Raw genomic sequence first — 18,989 nt, forward strand, 5'->3', positions numbered from 1 at the left:
GAAACTTGATTAATTACATATCTCAAAAACTGCAGCTAAACAGCTATAAACTGTCACATGGGACCAGGAGATGGCCCAGACTGGAGAGACTTATTCCAAAAGCCCACTTGAGCCTAAATAAATAAATTCCACCTGCATGCAAAAGAGACTTTAACTAGGATAATCTAATGTAAAAATTAGGATCTACCTCGTCCCTGCCTCTTTCACAACCGAAATGAGTCTGCTCCAGTGTAACCAGATGCTCTGATGCTCCTACCAAGTAACCTTTAGATGTATAGCAGCTTTGACTTTCAATCTAACCTCTACTGGGCAAAACGTGATTATGCTTTCATTTTCTTTCTTTCTTTCTTTTTTTTTTTTTCCTTCTCCCCTTCTCCATAGGTTCTTTTTACCCTTAAAAGGAGCTGACGAGCTGACAGTTTTTTGTGTGGTCAGACAGCTGAAAGCAGCCAGTTTCAACACCAAGCCTTAGCAAACATTCAGGAATGTATTTAGGAAAAAACAGTAGAGAACGCAACTCTTGCATTTCTAAGTACTGAAATATGTCCTACGGCTATTTTTGAAAGCAAGCATTTTGTACAGTATTATGGGTATTTTCTCATTCATGCCTTATTATTGGGCTTTTATTAATGACAGCACTTCTGAGCTCGTTAGCAGGAAACTTGCAGAAGCTTTAGCTCCTTTAGTGTCAGGTGCCTTCAGGTGAAGGATTACTCCATTTCTATTGTTATTCAATGCAGACCTTAAAATTAACCAGAGTGTAACTTATTCTAAGTGACAGAGCCTAATAAACCCTGTACAGAACCAAATTCAGAACAGAGAAGTATTTCCTAGATGAGTTTCTATGAAAAATTGTTATTTTTGGAACTATCTCTACTATAACTTGCTAACCATTTTAGTAAACCAGATGAAAAAGTCCATAGTACAACTGCTTTTCTGCATTTAAAATTTGCATGTCATATGAGAGATTGCACTGCGAAGAGTCAGGGAGGGATAAAGTTCTATGGAATATTTTTAATAGCATCATCAGTATCTCTCTTTTGAACGGCAGCTGAAGAACACGCGGAAACTGGATGAATACTAAAATTGAGTCTCTGCAGAGCTGCACTATTGCATGGGATCTCCATAAGCTTATCTGCTACCATTCACTCCACTGTTCACAGGAGCCTCCCTTTTAGCAGAGATGGGATAAATCAGTAATTTTTTATTTCAGGTTACAGTATTTGCATGAAGATTAATTATAACAAGAATAGCTTGCCTGGCACACTCCCCAAAATAATTGTAGCGTAGTCAGGTATTTCTTTCTCCAATACAAAGCAACCAGTAAATCTTTGAAAATGATCCTTTCAAAGAGCACTTATAATTTCCTTTCCCTTTCCCCTTTCCTGGATGGAAATAAATTCGCAGGTTGGGAAAATCGACCAACAAATTCAATACCATGAAATGCTGATGTTTTACATCCGCAACTCAAACCACAGAAACACATGAACACGTAATAAATTCTTGTTTCTGTGACCTATCTGACATTCAGGGCAAGAAAGACGGAATACTGGAGAGTAGCAACCTGCATTCTGTAATAAACTCAAACGTAGCAATTATCAATCAAAATGACAAATATTTAGCTTTTCTGCTGCATTTTGCATCCCAATCTTCTTTACCTTAGCTATCATCCAGGCATGGAGTTATGCTGCTATATGTTTTCCCCAGATGTCTTAGAGCAGCTGTGATGACAAATAAAAATTAATCACAATGAAGACAAGCACCCAAGAAAATATTTGGAATCAGCTGAGGTAGTAGAGTCCAGGAAGACCTTCCCTTAGCTGCAGGCTACTCCTTATTTTTTTTCTTTTGGAATTATTACAGCATAAAAAAATGGTTCCACCGTTATTCTGAACAACAGACTCTTAAATCTCTGGAAAGACAGCATCTTGGAGCAGATTTCTACATCTGCCAGTTGTGACCTTGGATTGTTCAAGATGCATTTGAGTGAAATAAATGTTGAACAATTTGATAGAGAGTGTTCCTCTCCAGTTCTTTTCTGACATAAGACAACAATGCTGTGCCAGCAAGAAACATATAAATTAATTCCTCCTTTAAATAATTAAAATTAATAAATTAATTCCTTCCTTTAAAATAACCCAAAGTTTGCAATCCCTCACTCCATAAGGAAGCAGAAGCTTGGTGTTTAACACAGCATTTCTGGTTGCACTAACTATGCATTGGTCAATTGTTCAATTAAGCTATTATTACACTGGGCTGCGGTATTTATCTTTAGCCTGCAAGCTGGTTATTGCAAACTAAAAGAGGTATTTCTTAGCAACATTTTGAGTATAAATACAATTCTAGAAAGGGCTTTTCTTCTTGAAAAAAACCACTTCTTTGGAATTATTACCTAAAGAGACACCACCTATTTGTCCTATCTGCAACTTTCTGTCCCAAAATCATACAATTTTCTCCTTCAAAATAGGTAAAATCAATCTATTTGTTATCACTGATTACCTGGTAGTGACCAGACATTTACTGAGAAGCCATATTGGTATGATGCTGAATAACAATTCAAAATTTCAAGAAAATGCTCCCTTTTATAAAGCTTAAATGCTTTGGAGATAATTGCCTTTCTGAGAAAAGGTCGGTGTTGCACTCTTCCAGTATTAGAATGCCGGATTTCTTGGACTACATACTGCAAGCTAGTCAAAGCAAAAGATGTAATTTATAACACACACCCCCCCTCCCCCCCATTTTTTTCTGGGGAAACTACCCAAAGGAGAGCTTGCAAGCAGAATTCTAACTCTAGGCATTTCTCTTTATGAAAAGCTCAATTGCCATCCTGGTGCCGATTATCAACTGTGAAGCTCTTGGTCTTGGAGGAAACCAAAGTGCTTGGTATTGTTACTGGTACCCTGCAAATAGGACCTGTTTTTCCTGTGCAGTGTTATTCTTGGGTGATTTGTCAAACTGGCCAGTTGATGAGTAAGATGAAATTTGGCTTTGAAAAGCTCATTTTGCTTGAGCAGAAAAAGTGTCATCCCTAGATAATAGGCAGGTTAACCTCACTTAGACGAACACAGCAACTAAGGTTGACGCTAGCAAATAGGTCATGCATCCTTACCCTTCTTATTTACTACTGAATGTGATAAAGGTGACAGTTATAAAAATGAGAAAATCCAAGAAAATCACCCTATAATTTCATCAAAAGCGATGGCAAAAAATGCTCAAGTGCAGTGACAAAGTAGAGGTAAGAACATGAAAAGATGGTCAGAAGACCTCAGAAAATGGGAGACTCAACTTCAGCTCCTCTCTGTCGCCACCTATCTCACTTGTATTGGAGAAAGAAATGCCAGCTTGCTTGTACTGGCAGCAATAACACCATACAAACCAACTTATTATTGTACATTATTATAGTAATGTAACATTACACAGCTTGACTGAGATTCTTATGGGAGCTGAACTTTCTCATCGAAGGCAGTAAGTCCTTGCTTGATTATAAGAGATTCCTCTTCTGTTTCAAATTGCATTTCTGAAATATGCCAAAGGGTGTCAAGAGCTGATGAATGCGACAATTTTCAACATATAAAGTACTATGACATAGACTGAAGAGCAGGGATCAAAAGCATGAAGACTTCGATGTACTTCTGTAGTCTCTGAAGCACGGCACACTGAGGAGCACAGAGAGTTTAAAGACACCGACTGCCGTGTCTCTGAACTACATCATCTTAATTTAATGCAAATGAATGAAATGCAGAAGAAACAACTATTTTAAACCGTACATATCACTGAATAAGTGACTTACTTATAGTATTTTTTGTATTATAAAACTCACTCATTAAATAATTACAAAGCCTACACGGTTGGAATTCTCAAGAGCACTCAGCATCGAGCACCGACTCCCACAAGATCTCCAGCCACAATTTCAACGGAACCGAGGTAGGACAACAGGTGAAAAAAAAAAATAATCTCACCCTGCAATTCAATAGCAGTTGTTATTTTTGAAGCCGGATCTGCACATTGAGATTGATTTCATGGCATTGTCTTTAGTTTCAGAGGAACAAATTCGAAAACACTAAAGGAGTTCTTGGAGGGAGTGTCCCTGAATTACTTTTGTTCTTCTTTACAAAGCTGTAAAAATTCTCTTAATAGAAGTTCTATTCTAATATTCTATTCGAATATTTTAATATTCTTTTAAGTTATTTAATAATATTTAATAATTAATATTAATTTAATAATAGAATAGTTTTTAATTTTGTTAATATACCCTTTGAAAAACCCATAGAAATTAATCTAAACTAACTTAAAATTTTCTCCTAAAAAATAACTTTTTTTTTTAATTGAATCAATAGCCTTGACATCTACTTTCTCATTAGAGGGTGATGGTCATTCTGAGTAATGAAAACAAAAGGTGCATAGGATACGGTATTGGGGAATACACCCACTGACTTAGGTTTCACAATGCATTTTTATAACTGTGCACATCTCATTCATACCTGAAAATTCTACATACTAGCAGCATTCCCCAAAACAGGCAGAAACTCTTCGAATGTGGTCTTATATGGTGGCAGGCAGTAACATTAATGCTCCTTACCCAGACTAAAGTAGGCATCAGCAATAGAAGATACTACACACAGACTGCTATTTCTACAACCGTTATCACTGTTTCTGCATGCTCCGCTCTCCTCTCCCCCAAGGCATTTCCAAGGCTTTTAAAAATACTTTGTGGACTCCTAAAAGATTTCCAGTGAAACCAAGAACCTTACCCTAGCTGCTTTCAAAGCCTTTAGAAAATAAAATTGCTACTGTTAATCATCTTTTGAAGATCTTTTAGGAGTGCTCCACAGTTCTGGAGAGGTTCATCAATTATAACTGAAAAACAAAGCTGTAGATGGTATGAAAAGTAGCATTAAAATCAGTATTCCAAGTCAGTCTACATCTTGAGGGACTTCTTCAGCTCTCCCTTCTGCATCATCATCACGATACTTACTCCACCTGTTGTCTTCCCCAGAAATGTAGGCTTTAGATGCTATAACTGTGGATTGTCAAGGAAAGAACTAAGAGGAAGTGAAAGTAATTCTTGAAGTACAAAAGAGATACTGTAAAAGAAAAGCCAAGTTAAAATTCCCCACCAAACTCCCTCAAACTCTTCATATAATTGCTTCAGCAAGTAAATAAATTTATTTATAATGTAACTCGGTAGCAACCTCAATGTCTTTGGGAAGATGGTATAAAAATGAAATGGCATTAACGAATGTGATTTACAAAAACTGGATTTGGCTTTTCATGCAAAACGTACGCAAATCTTTAAAGATGCTTCATTTAAAAAAATATAATGTAAGCAAAATTAGGTCAGTTCTTACAAAACTTACTGATCTCTGTAGATCTACTGGGTACTGGAGGAGGCTGTGTACCATTGCGAGTAGGTGTTGATGACTGAGGGGATATGGGAGAAAAGGGAACCATATCAAAGATGTCAGTGGAGGGTGATTTAGGTGTCACACTGCCTGCCTACAATAAGGACAATAAATATTAGGGCAATATTTCACATGAAACAGATCACAATACTGAATTCTTCAGCATGCAGATAAATGCCACATTTTCAAAAATGTTAAAAGTAACCATCAGCATGCAAAAAACAGCTCCTGACACCAAGCAAATGGCATTTGCAGTTCAGAGTCTGAGACATGCTAAAACTCTCCAATATATAAGCAGCATTGTAATTTTTCCATTTTCAGTCCATCTGGTGCAGCCAGAAATGTATCGCAGTTAAACCTGAAAAAGCTGGTGACAAGCAGTTCTATATTGCAGACGGATGAATACAGGTACGTTCACGAGACTCATTTAAGGTAATACTACAACAAAAATATACTACACTCTGGAGTGCACAGAACAAGTAGCTAAAATTAAAAGATACAATCCCGATATTTCCTGTTTACTAATTCTTCCTTACGTGATAACTTATTTGACAACTTAAAAAACCTGGTGTGATCAAAGCTTCAAATTAATTTTTTGGTAAGTAACAATCTAGACATCCAATACACTGAACATCAATATCCAAAATAAAACTCTCATCCTTGAATGTGGAACCAAAGAGATTGCATGAGTAAGGCCCAGGAATTTGGAAGGGTTCAAAAAAACACTGGATAGGCAAAGAAATCCCAAACCCAACAATCACTATCGTTCTATAGCCATATTTCTTTTCTAATGATTAATTCCTCCTGCCATCAGGTCATTACTTCAGGACACAAAATAGGCACAGTCAAGTCAGAACAAACTGAACTAAAGACAGATGATGAAACAGATTAAAACTGAGATTGACAAGCCAAAGGCACAATAGATATGCAAAACTAGTTTGCATGCTAATGCTATGATTTAGACAAAACAAAACCCCTACATTCTCTGTATTAGAAAGACTATAGAGCCAGGCACGGGGAAAGCCTGCTGTTTTCAAATAAGATTCAATTTGGCCAAAATATTCACATGAAAAATTTTAAGCACAAGTGAAATTAGTCACACAGATCCTTTTACTCAGAATACGTGAATACAACCGCCTGGCAAGCAGGTGGTCTTTAGCACTGCAGGTCCGTGAGAGTTTCGTGGACCTAAGCCCTACTTTGGAATGCTGCTTTCTTTAGTGCCTCTGCTGCAGCAAGTGAAGCTGCTCTCTCACAGCGTACAGCTCACAGCACACATTTCTAAGCCAAGCCTATAGGTAGCTCTGAACTCCCTCGGTTTCCCTCTGGAGGCTGCAGTGGCTGCTGAGAAGGACAGGACATTGATCCGTGGTTTTCCACTGAATACACTGCTTAAAAAGAAAACTAGAATCTGAAGTCCTACATTTCCTATTTCTCAGGAGGTCTGAATTCCTATTTAAAATCTGGATTAGGAGAGATTTAGAACTGTTAAATATTTCCAAAAAACCAGGACAATTCTACCTAAGTATACTGAAATGCCAAAGGAAAAAAAAATTAAAAAGTGCCACATTTAACATGCTGCGGATTTTTTGTTCTGTTTAAAAAAATTAGTCATGTCATTCCCTGGAAAGACCACATACAGAACTATTACTGACCTCAACATGAGTTAGGACAGCAATTTCAAAGGTAGGCTGTTGTAAAAAGGTTTCAGTGCATACAGTTTAGACACAACAGGCTCTTATTACTATGTTCATAGACCTTGCATTAACCCCCTGGTGCCTTTGTGCATGGCCAGGGACCCAGTATAATTTAAGTCAGGAAGATTGCTGGGTGTTGTCATCTGCTCCCACTGAAAGCAGGGCAATGGATGTGCTTGACCCAAAGTAAACATATACTGAATCTCATATCCTTTTATTCATACAAACAAAACCCTCTCTGAATGTAGACAGGGTTTGCCTGCCCAAGGAAGGTGGGATCAGGTTTAATGCATAAGTATACATGCCGTGTATTAACCTACATTTCCCGTCAACGTTGATGGATAATCCTAGAATGTCCTGGAGACAGTAAATGCTAATGTAGATTCTCCTTATTTGCTAAGTGTTTATAGCTACCTAGAAGGTAGATTAAAAAACCAAACAGTATTTATGTTTAAACTTAAATAAGTCTTTTAGGCAAATAAAGCAAACCCAAACTTTACACTGTCATCTCCTGCCTATATGCCATTTTGTTGAAGTTATTGGCCATTTTAATACTATTGATACAGCCAGTTTAAGTAAAACTATAATTTGGTTATTTTAAGAAATTTATATTTTCAATACGTACGAGCACAAGAAGCAGTTTTATTTAGTGAACACATGCAGAAAGCCACAATGATTGCCAAATACAGCCAAATGTTACTTGCAAATGGAAGAAGAGTTGAGACTATAAGCATATTGCTATGAAAAAGCAGGCAATATGCCCATTTCATATTTAAGAATATTTTTCAACCTTCATTTTGCACAGAGTTTTTACAAAGTATGCTAAAAGTTGTTTAATTTCTACAAATTCGGGGGGGGGGGGGGGAGGGAAAGCCCTTGAAGTTGGACCTTTAGAATTTTTTGTTTTGAATAACTATTCTTAATATGAAGAATTTTGACAAAAGATTGACAGATAACACAGAAGTAATTAAGTAATGAACTAATTTAAACCTGTTGGGAAAATAAGAATTTATGTTTTGGGGGTGGGAGAGAAAAAGCTATGCAGAAATAAGAGTAAATCTTCACAAATTCTGTATTTTTAAGAGTATCCCTAGAGAACCTAAGATACATCTGCTCTGTCCTCTAACCACTGTACAAAATGCACATTTATAATACAAGTTAAAAGACAGCAGAGAACAAAGGAAAGCCAAAAAAACTGAAAAAGCTTTTGCACAGCAGGATTACACGAGGTCTTGGGCAGCTGTATTCACTGGTTGGCTTTGGAAGACCACTTTTTGAAGGTGGTGGTATTAACAATCCAGATGGTAGTCTAGAGTCAGGAGAACTCCTAGGAGTAAGCGTAATGGAAGAGATATCTAAACAAGGAGGTGAATCCTCATTGTTACACCAGAAAAAAGTAGAGGGTCTTTGAAACATATGTTCATCATTATCACACTTTATGTGCAGCAGCTGAAAAGGAATCACAGAAAGAGAAAACATTCTGAGGAACAGAACGTGGTAATGTCAGGGAAAAAAGAAACAAAAAAAAACCAAAACACAATTCATACTTCAAAAAAGTTTGTCAGCAATTTGCTGTTCAGTGCTATAGTTACAAGACACAGAACTTGAACATATTTTAAACCAAAATCTAAAAAAATACCACAGTAAGAGGTAACCCAGTATTAACTGGCATGAAGACGACTTGCTCCTTGATAATTACACCAAATAAAATGCAGACAGGTATCTTTCCAAAAGTGAGCGTGTCAGATGCACTGACAAATGTCTAAATCCACCAACATATAAGCAATATCTCATATCTGCATAGGTAAATTAGCAGGTAAACACATATCTGGGGAGAAGAGTTACTCTGGTGGTTAAAGCACAGGTCAGAATTTTCTTTCTCTAAACCAGGAAACACCTGCCATTTACATCCCACCAATATTTAAAGCACATTTAATTATTTAACTAAAACCTTCTTAGAGTAGAAGCTCCCAGTGCACAAGATCTATTATTTACATTAATACTAGACGACTCTTCATTTCCCTGTCGACAGGATTTGAGAACCTAAACATTTACGGACAATAATACTCTTCCAACTTTTCCGTGTGGGTGAACAACTAACTGAACTTGGTATTTTCAGTAGGTATCTGAAAAGCTGAGGCTCATTGTTGCAAAGCAAAGGAATCCTCATGTCCCTACAACAGCAGCACAGGATGTAAGACTGAATAACGATTTGCCGCTGGGGAAATAAAAATGTTGAGGATTGTAAGATTCTCTGGACTTCTTAACAAATCCACAGAACAGCTTTGAACAGAGGCAAATGAGTAACATCCACACCAGAATACAGGTGGTAAGAGCATTCACCTAAGACGACAGAGTGGTAACTGCAAGGTTCTGGTCTGAATTAAGCAGAAAAGAACCTGAAGCTAGCTGTGCCTCATATGACCAGGGATTGTTTAACTATATATTCCAGCAAGATTCATTGTGTATCGAGAGCAAAGCTGCGAGGGCTTTGTCCACTCTAACAAAAACCAAAACCCCTTGATTTTTTGCCCCGACTGGAAATATCTGCAATCCTGAAAGGTTTCAAAAGAAATGGATCTTGTGTAGCTGAAATTAGAAACAAAGAGCCTTTAGCACTGACCTTGGAAAGAAAAGCAAAAACGGAAATGTCTTTAAATATTTGATTTAAGAAATTGGTGCCCAACCAATCCTTCTGTTGAGGCCAAGTTTAAGTCCCACTAAAATCTGAGGAAAACAGCTCTGAACAGTTAAAACAAGGCGTTAGAGAAGGACAGATTCATCTTTGAATCTTAACAGAAGGGATTAAACACTTGTGCAGGCTAGAGCCGGAGTTTATACACTGAGAAGGTAGGAACTAGATCTATGCTGTAGGTACCTCACCTAAAAAACCCTCCGACTTGCCTAGGCTGAAGCAGCGGTAGATACGTGCAGCAAAAATTTCAAAGTCTGCTTTTTCTCTCTTCATACAGTGTTACACAACTGATAAGGCATTATTACTTCCTTAGAAGTTTGCATAACTCCAGTAAAGCAGCATTTACTCAATGATTTTAAACCATTTTTTCATAGTTATGTAGAAAATAAAACATTTCAAATCATATTAAACTGAGTCTTAGCTCCTTTTTTCACTTTCTTTACAGATAAGCCAGGCTAAGGGTACAGATATCCAAATTCAGTAACAATGCCATACTTAGGAGAACACGACAAACACCACAAAACTCTCTAATAAAAATTTGCAATTCATAAGAAAAAAACACTTTTTTACTGCAATTGCAAAGAACTCATCTGTTGCCAAGCTGGAATTGTGAAATTGAGGGTTTGGAATGGTAATCAATAAAAACGAAAGCAAAATACTACAAGAAACCAGACTTAAATAATTTTGATTATTATTTCAAGAGTATCACGAGACTACAGGTAGAAGATTTGCAATTGTCCTGGTTTGAGGTAAAACAGAACCAATTTTCCTGAATATTACACATTGTTCTCCTACCACTGTGTAATACTTGCTGCTATACATATACTTGAAAAAATAGATATCGTATTAGTAAACACTGGAAGATACTAAATGTAAACAGTCAAACTAAGGAAGCAAAGTATTTCCCTGAAATGCAAAACAGGAGAGGATGAGTAGTTTCCATTAAAAAAGCATGTATATCATATGAAAAATCATGCAGCAACCAGTAAAATGCATACAGGATGCAGAGCAGCAGAACTCTAAGGATGACGAACATGTATTAAATACAGGCAATGAAAGGTTTCAATCCAAACCCACAATATACACTATTTGTATCTTTCAAGCCCTGAACATCTGGCCGTCACATTTCCTCCTAATTATCTAACAAACAATAAACTTAGGATATTTCACACCATACAGGGCAAGGTAAGATATGTTCAATGTTCATATGACAGTTTCGGCAACATGTGGTGTCAATGACGAGTTTTCATTAGTAATTCTGCACTTGCACAGCTGTACGGAAGCCCACCACTGTTGTGAGCACTGTTTCGCGCCCACGGACAGGACAGGTACAGCAGGGAAGCATATTCAATAACCGAAAGTAATAACTGGAAGATCACAAAGGGGATTGCATAGAAAGCTTTTAATATGTAGGATATGTAGGAAGTATCATCAGATTCAGAAAATGCAGGAGGAGAAAGGAGCAGACGCTTACTCTAAAGAATACAACCGAAAAAGTGTAGAACTTCTGAAACTTAATATTCTTACACCGAATTGTAAAGGAAGAAAATATAGTAAAAATATATTAAATTGCCATTTTATGGGGCCTTTCTGTTTTGTCTGAGCTTCCCACTGTGTAACACTGAATATTGGTCAGGTTAATATATTACTTTCCAATTCGGGCCCCATTTCATCAACACAAGAAAACAACATGATAGCATTCTCAACAAAATTAACATACTAGTTCAGTGGGCTTGGTCCCTATTATGATCAGATGTTATTATGTGCCTGTCAAAGAGTTTATTTTTGACTCATTCTACTTAGCCTGATGCTGAAGATGCACTATTTGGCTGCCTCATACTAGAAAATGTAGCATGATTGAGTTTTTGTTAATCAGGAAATTATTTCAAAATTGTTTGTTTTTACTAGATGTCTCAAGACACTGATTGCAATCTCTGTGTCATACCCCCATAGGAACCACATAAGTGTATTAATGATTTAGAAAATGTTTTTCTTCCTTAGAACATTCAGGTCGGTAATATACAGAATAGTCACAGTGGATAACAGCAGTGAATGTTATAGAGAACTGTGAACGACCCTGAACTGGAAATTATGCAGAGAGTTTCAAAACCACTGATTAAAAGCTACCTGAGATTTGTGACTAGTAAGGATATCTTAATTTACCAATTCATAAAATCATGTATAAGCATTAGCAACTTCATCAATTAACTGCTACATCTTTGGTTCATTTAGTACTTGTTCAGTTACATGACATCTGACATTGCCGATTTCAAATTATTATTTTTTTAACATCACTGCCATAATAGAAATTTAAATCCTCAAAAAGTGCTCACTGAACTGCATACAGAATATTATAAAATTGAAAGAGCGAATTTCTTTCTTTCTTTCTGATGGGCGAAGAAAGAACATGTGCGTTTTTCCACTTGGCAGTCTTAATGCAAACAGGAATCAAGTGATATGCCTAAAGGCATTCCAAAACCCTTTTCTGAAATATGCATACCATTCCAACGTCTATCTTAGGGTTTTCTCATGAGCACGTTAAAGCTTTTTAATGAGGGTAATAGGTGCAGGTGGCCTATGCTTCTGAGTCACAATTAAAGAACTTTAAAAAAAGGTCTGATCAATCAGTATCTTTAATGATCCATGTAAAAATGGAGCTTTTTTGCAACACTGCCATGAGAAGAATACATATTACGTACTGCTTCATTGACAATACTTATGGTGCATGGAAGAACACCACCCCTTTTGGGGGCTGCTTCTTACGATACCTTTTCCTGCTGCCTTTGGATTCTGCTTCTGTCATATTTCATCGTTCTCTCTTAAGTTCTTTCCCTGAATATTCCTGTTTTGTTCTATCTAACTTCAGAGTCATGCAGTTGTCATAACTTCCTTCTCTGCCTTAAGCATGTTGCTCAAAGAGAAAACCTGAAAGGCATGCCTGAGAAACTTCAGCCAAGCCCAAAATAGATTAAAAATCTCTCTTATCTCATCAGAGGTTCCTTAGTGGCCTACGAGGGCCTACTGTTCAGTCTACTACAAAAACTGAGGGCACTAACTGTATGTAACTGCTAACCCACATGAACCTGTGTACAGCTAACCCAGGCAGTATAAACAGCAAAAAAAAGATGTCGTGTGAAACAGCGCTCCCAGGGATGCACTCATCTTTGGAAGTTGGATTTATACACGGCAGCAGCATCAAAGTCTTACTGTGATACAAACTTGAGCAGCGTCATCATAAACAAACAACAAGATGAAAATCAGATTGTCCTCATATAATCAAGACCAAACACAAAAAAGGTCAGTGATTAATGTGTTGCCAAACCACTAAAACAGATGAAGAGTAAACAGCACAGATATAAAGTAATGGAAACTTTAGCTGCACATGCAAGGGAGTAAGAGACAAAAGGAACTTCCCATGCCAACATTTCCCATGGCAAACAGAAGCACAGCTATAAAGTCAAAGTATTCTAAGGAAACTGCTAGTTTGATATAGTATATCCTTGACAGATTCATTCTGGAAATGAAAAAAAGGTGTCAGTCTCTATTGTGTAACACTTCTGCACTAGCAAAAGCAGATATTTTAGGGATTAACTTCTTAAAGTTTTATCAAGACTTAAAAACATCAACCCAAAAGAAGAAAAAAAGATCGTTAAGCAGTTTATTATTTACTGAATGTGCTGAACAAACTTAAATCCAAATAGTTACAACACCCTGAGAGAAAAAGTGTGCAGAAGATTGATAATTTGATGTTCAACTTTCACAATACATTTTATGCACAAGTATTTGATTATACAACCTAGTTTGGTTGTTTTTTTTCCATTTCCAACTATGGTCTCATTGCTTTTAATGGCTTCTTTTATATGTTCAGAAAGAAATTTTATTTTTCCCATACAGTTTACAAACTGACAGAAAAAGCAAGTAGATAAGATTGATGTTGATTTGGCCATTTCACTAGATTTAGAACAGGAAAAAATTTCCTTCACAAGCAGAATTTGACTGCTGCCAATGCTTAGCAGCCACTTACACATCACAAAAATGTAAAGGGTACGTAATTGCATTATTCATGCATATAATTTGCACCCATTTTGGTCTGCCAGTATTATTTTAAAATACATCCTCAAATAATCCATTACAAGGCCTGCAAAAAAATTAACAATACAAGCAAGAAGAATCAGGAAAGCAGTTTTAGATAGACTTCCCTTTATATTTACCAAACAAGCCTATAGTCTGCACTATTTGTGAACTGGAGAGAGAGAAGTCCCCTCTAATTTTTTATTATTATTATTTTCAATTTTGCTTTGTGAGTGGATTTTTGTTAGGTAGAGCAATTAAGGACTCACAATAAACACCCTAATACTCCAATTTATTATTATTGCCTAAAAAAAGAACGTCATTAGAACAACTAGCAATGGATTTTTCAGCTGGAAAAGTATTCTCTAACATGTGAGGTTATCAATCATTCAATTAATTTTAATTCTGTGCTTAAAATTAAGCTTCAGCTTACAATTCACTGCTTGCATTTTCTTCTCTTAGTTAGACCACTGATGGATTTTGGATTTGTTTGGACACATTTTGATGCCAGAGACATTTTAATATTTCTGTGGACACATTTTGATGCTAGAGAACAGCAACTGAAGATGTTTTAGCACTATGTTTTGCAAATAAAGCGTTCTACATTATTACCTATGAGTTCAATAAGTGGAATACACTCCTTTGATAAGTAAATCTGTCAGTAGAGTCACGTACTGCAGTCCAGACTGGTATATCTATTTTGTTCCTGAGCATCACGTATATGAAGAACCACCTTTGATAAACTATAGACAAAATATTTTTAAATGATTTTGGAAGCAAAAGAGGATCTGAATTTTAAGTCTTGATAGTACTACATTTAATCTTGAGTATGAATTTCAGAAAATGGCTTTATGTATGTCTTCATATTTAGTTAGCAAGCCTATTTTAAATGACAACGAGAAGTCAGAAAAGCTTATTTAAAGTGACAAGTGGGATGCATCTGCTTAGAACTGAATGCTGAGATGCGATTTTTTTTTTCAAATGTGAAACGAACCAAGCATTTAATCTTCTATAAATATTAAGCTATCCATCCACAGTTTAAAGATGCTCTCAGATTCTATGGTCTTTTTGATACTGATGAGAGAACAGGAGATGCAATCTGGTTCTGTTTATTGGAAAATGGTCTGGGAATCAGAAGAACTGAGCTTTAGCTTCACCCTCAGGAAAGGCAAAAACGGCTATTTTTAAAAAAACAGTGTCAAGCATCAGTGAAATTATACAAAAAGAACCAAAATTCAAATTTCTGAAGTTATCTTCTATCTACTTCATTTCATTAAAAAATAATGGGAAGACTAACGTGTCTAGAATAATTAAAGACATCAAAATTGATCAATTTCAGAAGGAAGAAGCGGGAGTAAAGAAATGGTAAGACTGGCACTGCACACAAATGATAGAATGGTTTGTCAGAAGAGAAGAGGATGTAGCACACAACGCGATTTCAATGTTTATATTTGTCACGTTCTGCGAACTGTCATCACAGGCCCTTGCAACATCTTCTGCTTCTTTAAGTATATACTTGTTTAATCAAGTTGCTAGCATTGACTTTTGAAGTGCTAAATCAATTGCTGATTACCAAGTGTTCCTGTGACCATGCATTAATCACTAAAGGAAGAGCACAGTCAACAACCTATAAGACAGGAAAGCCATTTCAGCACATCTGGCAAATGTTGAGAAAGTACAAACAGCGTGCAAAGAACCAAACAGAAAAAGGAAAGCATAAGATAAGAAAATCCAAGGTGCTATTTAAGCATAAACAGAAGCAACTTTGTAACTATCTGTAAGTCGCTTGTGAAACCGAACATTTCTTTACAACTTGTTGTGATGTCAGTTAATGGCACATATACTTTTATCGTATTAGGTATAAAGTACAAGGGCTTAAACTTTCCGTTGATCGGTAAATGATTCCTCCGTTGACCTCAGCACAGAGAATGAAAGCAAACTGGACTGACAGATAAGGAGTTATAGCTGTATCAAGTTTGTTATGATGTCTAAAAAAGCTTCAGAAAGCTCTAGTATGGCACTGGCATCAATTATAATTCAATAACATAAATACGAGAGCTGTGAAAAAACCTAAACTTGATAGTTTTATAAACCTGCTTTATATCACGAGAATGATTGTGTTACGTTCCTTGCACGTAACATGAAGAATATCCGCAGGGAAGCAAAGTTCCCCCTCCATCTAACTAAAAATGCTTAGGAAGTGACTCATAAGGTATTATTTATAGAATCATAGAACAAATCCATGATTCCCCGTGCTGGATATTCTGCTTCATTTATGTAAGCTATTTTATTTCAGTATTTAACAAAATACTAACAGCAGATTTGAAAATGTCACTCTGACAAAATGGACATGACAGAACTGCTCTTTTTCTTTGTTAATTTTGAAGAAACAGAGCAGCAGTAGTATAGATATTTTTAATATGGGACTTGTAAGTTTTAAATTAAGCAAAAAAAAATTAAATCCCTAATAATTTTTTTAAAAATAAAGTGTTATTTTTCATCACAGAAATTATGTACAAATAGAGGAAAACATTCTTTGCACTGCTTCTGTTTTTTTCTAATAGGAGTTGAAACTTTGCAAAGGGATCCTTGTATGAGAGTTGTTTGAATTAAAAGCATATAAAAGTAACTGCGAACTATGATGGGCAATTAATTGTCTTACGAATTCTCTGTAATTTCCTTCTTTCATATATGTTTGTTGCTCACACGGTAGAAAAGCAGCTTCGTATCATCAAATTATATCCACTGCTATTCCAGGCACTCAAACTATCTTAAAAAAAAAAAATAAATAAAATCTATGTTTCCTCTTCCCTGCACTGAAGTGTCACTTCATAACCTCACTGTCCATGCCTTCATTTATTTTCAACCCATCTGTTGCACTTACATGAACTTACTTTGACGCTCGCACAATTAAGAGCTTTGATTTACGATGCACACAACCTAGTTTAAAACAGGCCTCCTTGAATGACGTCTCTTGGTCAGGTACAAAAGTTGATAGTGTTTGGTGCATACGGTTATATTCATCGATTTGAGAAATACATTTTCCTGAAAACGTTTTCTTTTTATCATTGGCTCCACAACTGATCAAAGCATCACACAAGCAGAAAGTAGCTGAATCCAAACTCCTGCTTGAAGCAGGACCCAGTTACCTTCCAGAGTACGGACACTTCCAACCTCTCTGGGCAACATGTTCCAATATTTATTCAAATCATTTATTAAATAAGGTTATTTTGAGGCAGAATAGATTTAGGTATCAAACAGGCTGTTAGGAGATTCTTACTGCAATTCTAATCATGAGGAAACTCAGAAATTCGTGACAGGAAACGTTTGTGTGGTTTTTCTTAAAGATTAAGGAGTAAATAAAGCAATACAATTATATGTAAAAAATAACAGCTGTTAGTGATTTATTAAAATTGATTAATATTCTAATATGAATAATTATCAATAATTATTATATAATTTTGTGGTAGCATAAGCACATTCATTGCACCAACAGTAATTAACAATAAAACATCATCTAGGGAGAGAATACAAATGGCTGGCAAATTTACAAATTTAAATCTTAACTCATCAATAAGGAATTAGACGCCACTGTCTTAAAAGACAAAATAAATATAAATATGTGCTACACATCCAACAGGAAATATTTTGGGCGTTGATGATACTTTTAATTTTTTTCCTAAACAGAATTACAAAGTTGTTCACTAATTTAAATGAAAGAGAAATGCATCTGTCACGAAAGACTTAAGAGCCTGTTTAGTTAAATTCAAAGATATATTTACTTCTTATATTCTTAAATAAAACCAAACTAGCTGCCATCCTAATTAAGGAAAATAAAAGATTAAGGAATTGACTAAATTGATTTCAAATCTAGCAATAAAGTTGATTATCTTTCACTGCATGCTTCATAAGTGAGAACACATCCATAATTTACAACTTTCACTATAGGAGTTATGCAGTATTTAGAATTTATGGGGCTCTCTTCTCTAAAGAGATTTCAGTAAAACGGAATGACAGTTCCTCGTGGGAACAACAATCTAATCAATACCAAGGGAGTGTACAGACACTACTGAAAAATTGTCATCACCATTACAAACATATTTTTACATTGCCCAAATTTCTAAACATCCACTTGAAGTGAAATGGTGTACATTGAGGGCAGAAACAAGGTGGCCCAAAATGCACAGCTTAAAAGCAGTCCATCTTTTTCTAAATATTTGCTATAGGTACATTAAGAAATTTGACTTATTTTTACAGTTATCTAATGCTGCATAGATAGAATACACCTGTAAGAGGAGGGGAGTCATTAGGATCAGTCTGCAATGCAACCTGCATTTTTAGAGGTCCTGCCTAGACGCAAGTAACTGTCAGTCAGTCATTTAAAAATACTTTTGTCATGATCACCGATAGGACATGCAGAAAGCATTAGACATTTCCAATGATGAGGAACCCGCACTTGCTCCTTTTTACCTATCCACACAGTTAGCTCCTGGGACCTAATGACTCCTTTGAGACAGGCAAAATTTTAAAAATAATCATTTAGAAAATGTCAGTTGTAAGTGACAATATGCTTGTGACAGGAAGTTCCCAGAAAAATCCAAAGTACCATTCTTGAACCAGATTCCTTTAAGTGCAGAACAGTTTTTCATCCCCAGGCAGTATGCTTAGACATCTACTACGAGTATTTACTGTCTTTAGGCAGCAACAAATAGGTATGACAAGGTGATTAAAGAACCACAATTCGAGAGACTGCAATTTGCACTTTTGTTGGCTTGTCACAATCTTACTGTTACTTCAATACTGCATTTCAATGGATATGTTACGTGATCACTGTATGTTAATCACAATCACTGGAAACGGCATGATTAAAAATTTAGAGTAACTTCAGATGAAAGAGTTATGTTCATGTACTTACTGGAGATGCCTGAACTTGTGTTATTCTTAACTGGTTTTCCAAATCTTGAACTTTATTTTTCAGTTCTGTGTTTTCAGTTTCTAATTCTTGAATCTACAAAGCAAGTGGTTATTGCAACAGCTATTGGGATATTCATTCATTTCAACAACAGCATCCATTGAGAGTAAATTTAATCCGAGATCTGGTGATTTAGAAGCAGTGTTTAACTA

At 36.0% G+C, this 18,989-nt stretch overlaps 1 protein-coding gene across 5 annotated transcripts in view; it reads right to left on the reverse strand.

The window, feature by feature from the left end:
* The window catches only part of GULP1 (GULP PTB domain containing engulfment adaptor 1), a 169,159-nt gene that overhangs the window by 12,040 nt on the left and 138,130 nt on the right, over positions 1-18,989 (reverse strand). For 3 of the 5 annotated variants that reach the window (XM_054208465.1, XM_054208466.1, XM_054208468.1), the window contains 3 exons: positions 18,781-18,873; positions 8,324-8,548; positions 5,358-5,496 (listed from right to left, as the gene is read on the reverse strand). In XM_054208465.1, coding sequence (XP_054064440.1) covers positions 5,358-5,496; positions 8,324-8,548; positions 18,781-18,873 — 457 coding nt within the window. The remainder of the gene's footprint in view (positions 1-5,357; positions 5,497-8,323; positions 8,549-18,780; positions 18,874-18,989) is intronic. The other 2 variants (XM_054208469.1, XM_054208470.1) reach the window with 2 other exon arrangements.

Source organism: Rissa tridactyla, chromosome 7 (assembly GCF_028500815.1).
Source record: "Rissa tridactyla isolate bRisTri1 chromosome 7, bRisTri1.patW.cur.20221130, whole genome shotgun sequence".
NCBI classification, from domain to species: domain Eukaryota; kingdom Metazoa; phylum Chordata; class Aves; order Charadriiformes; family Laridae; genus Rissa; species Rissa tridactyla.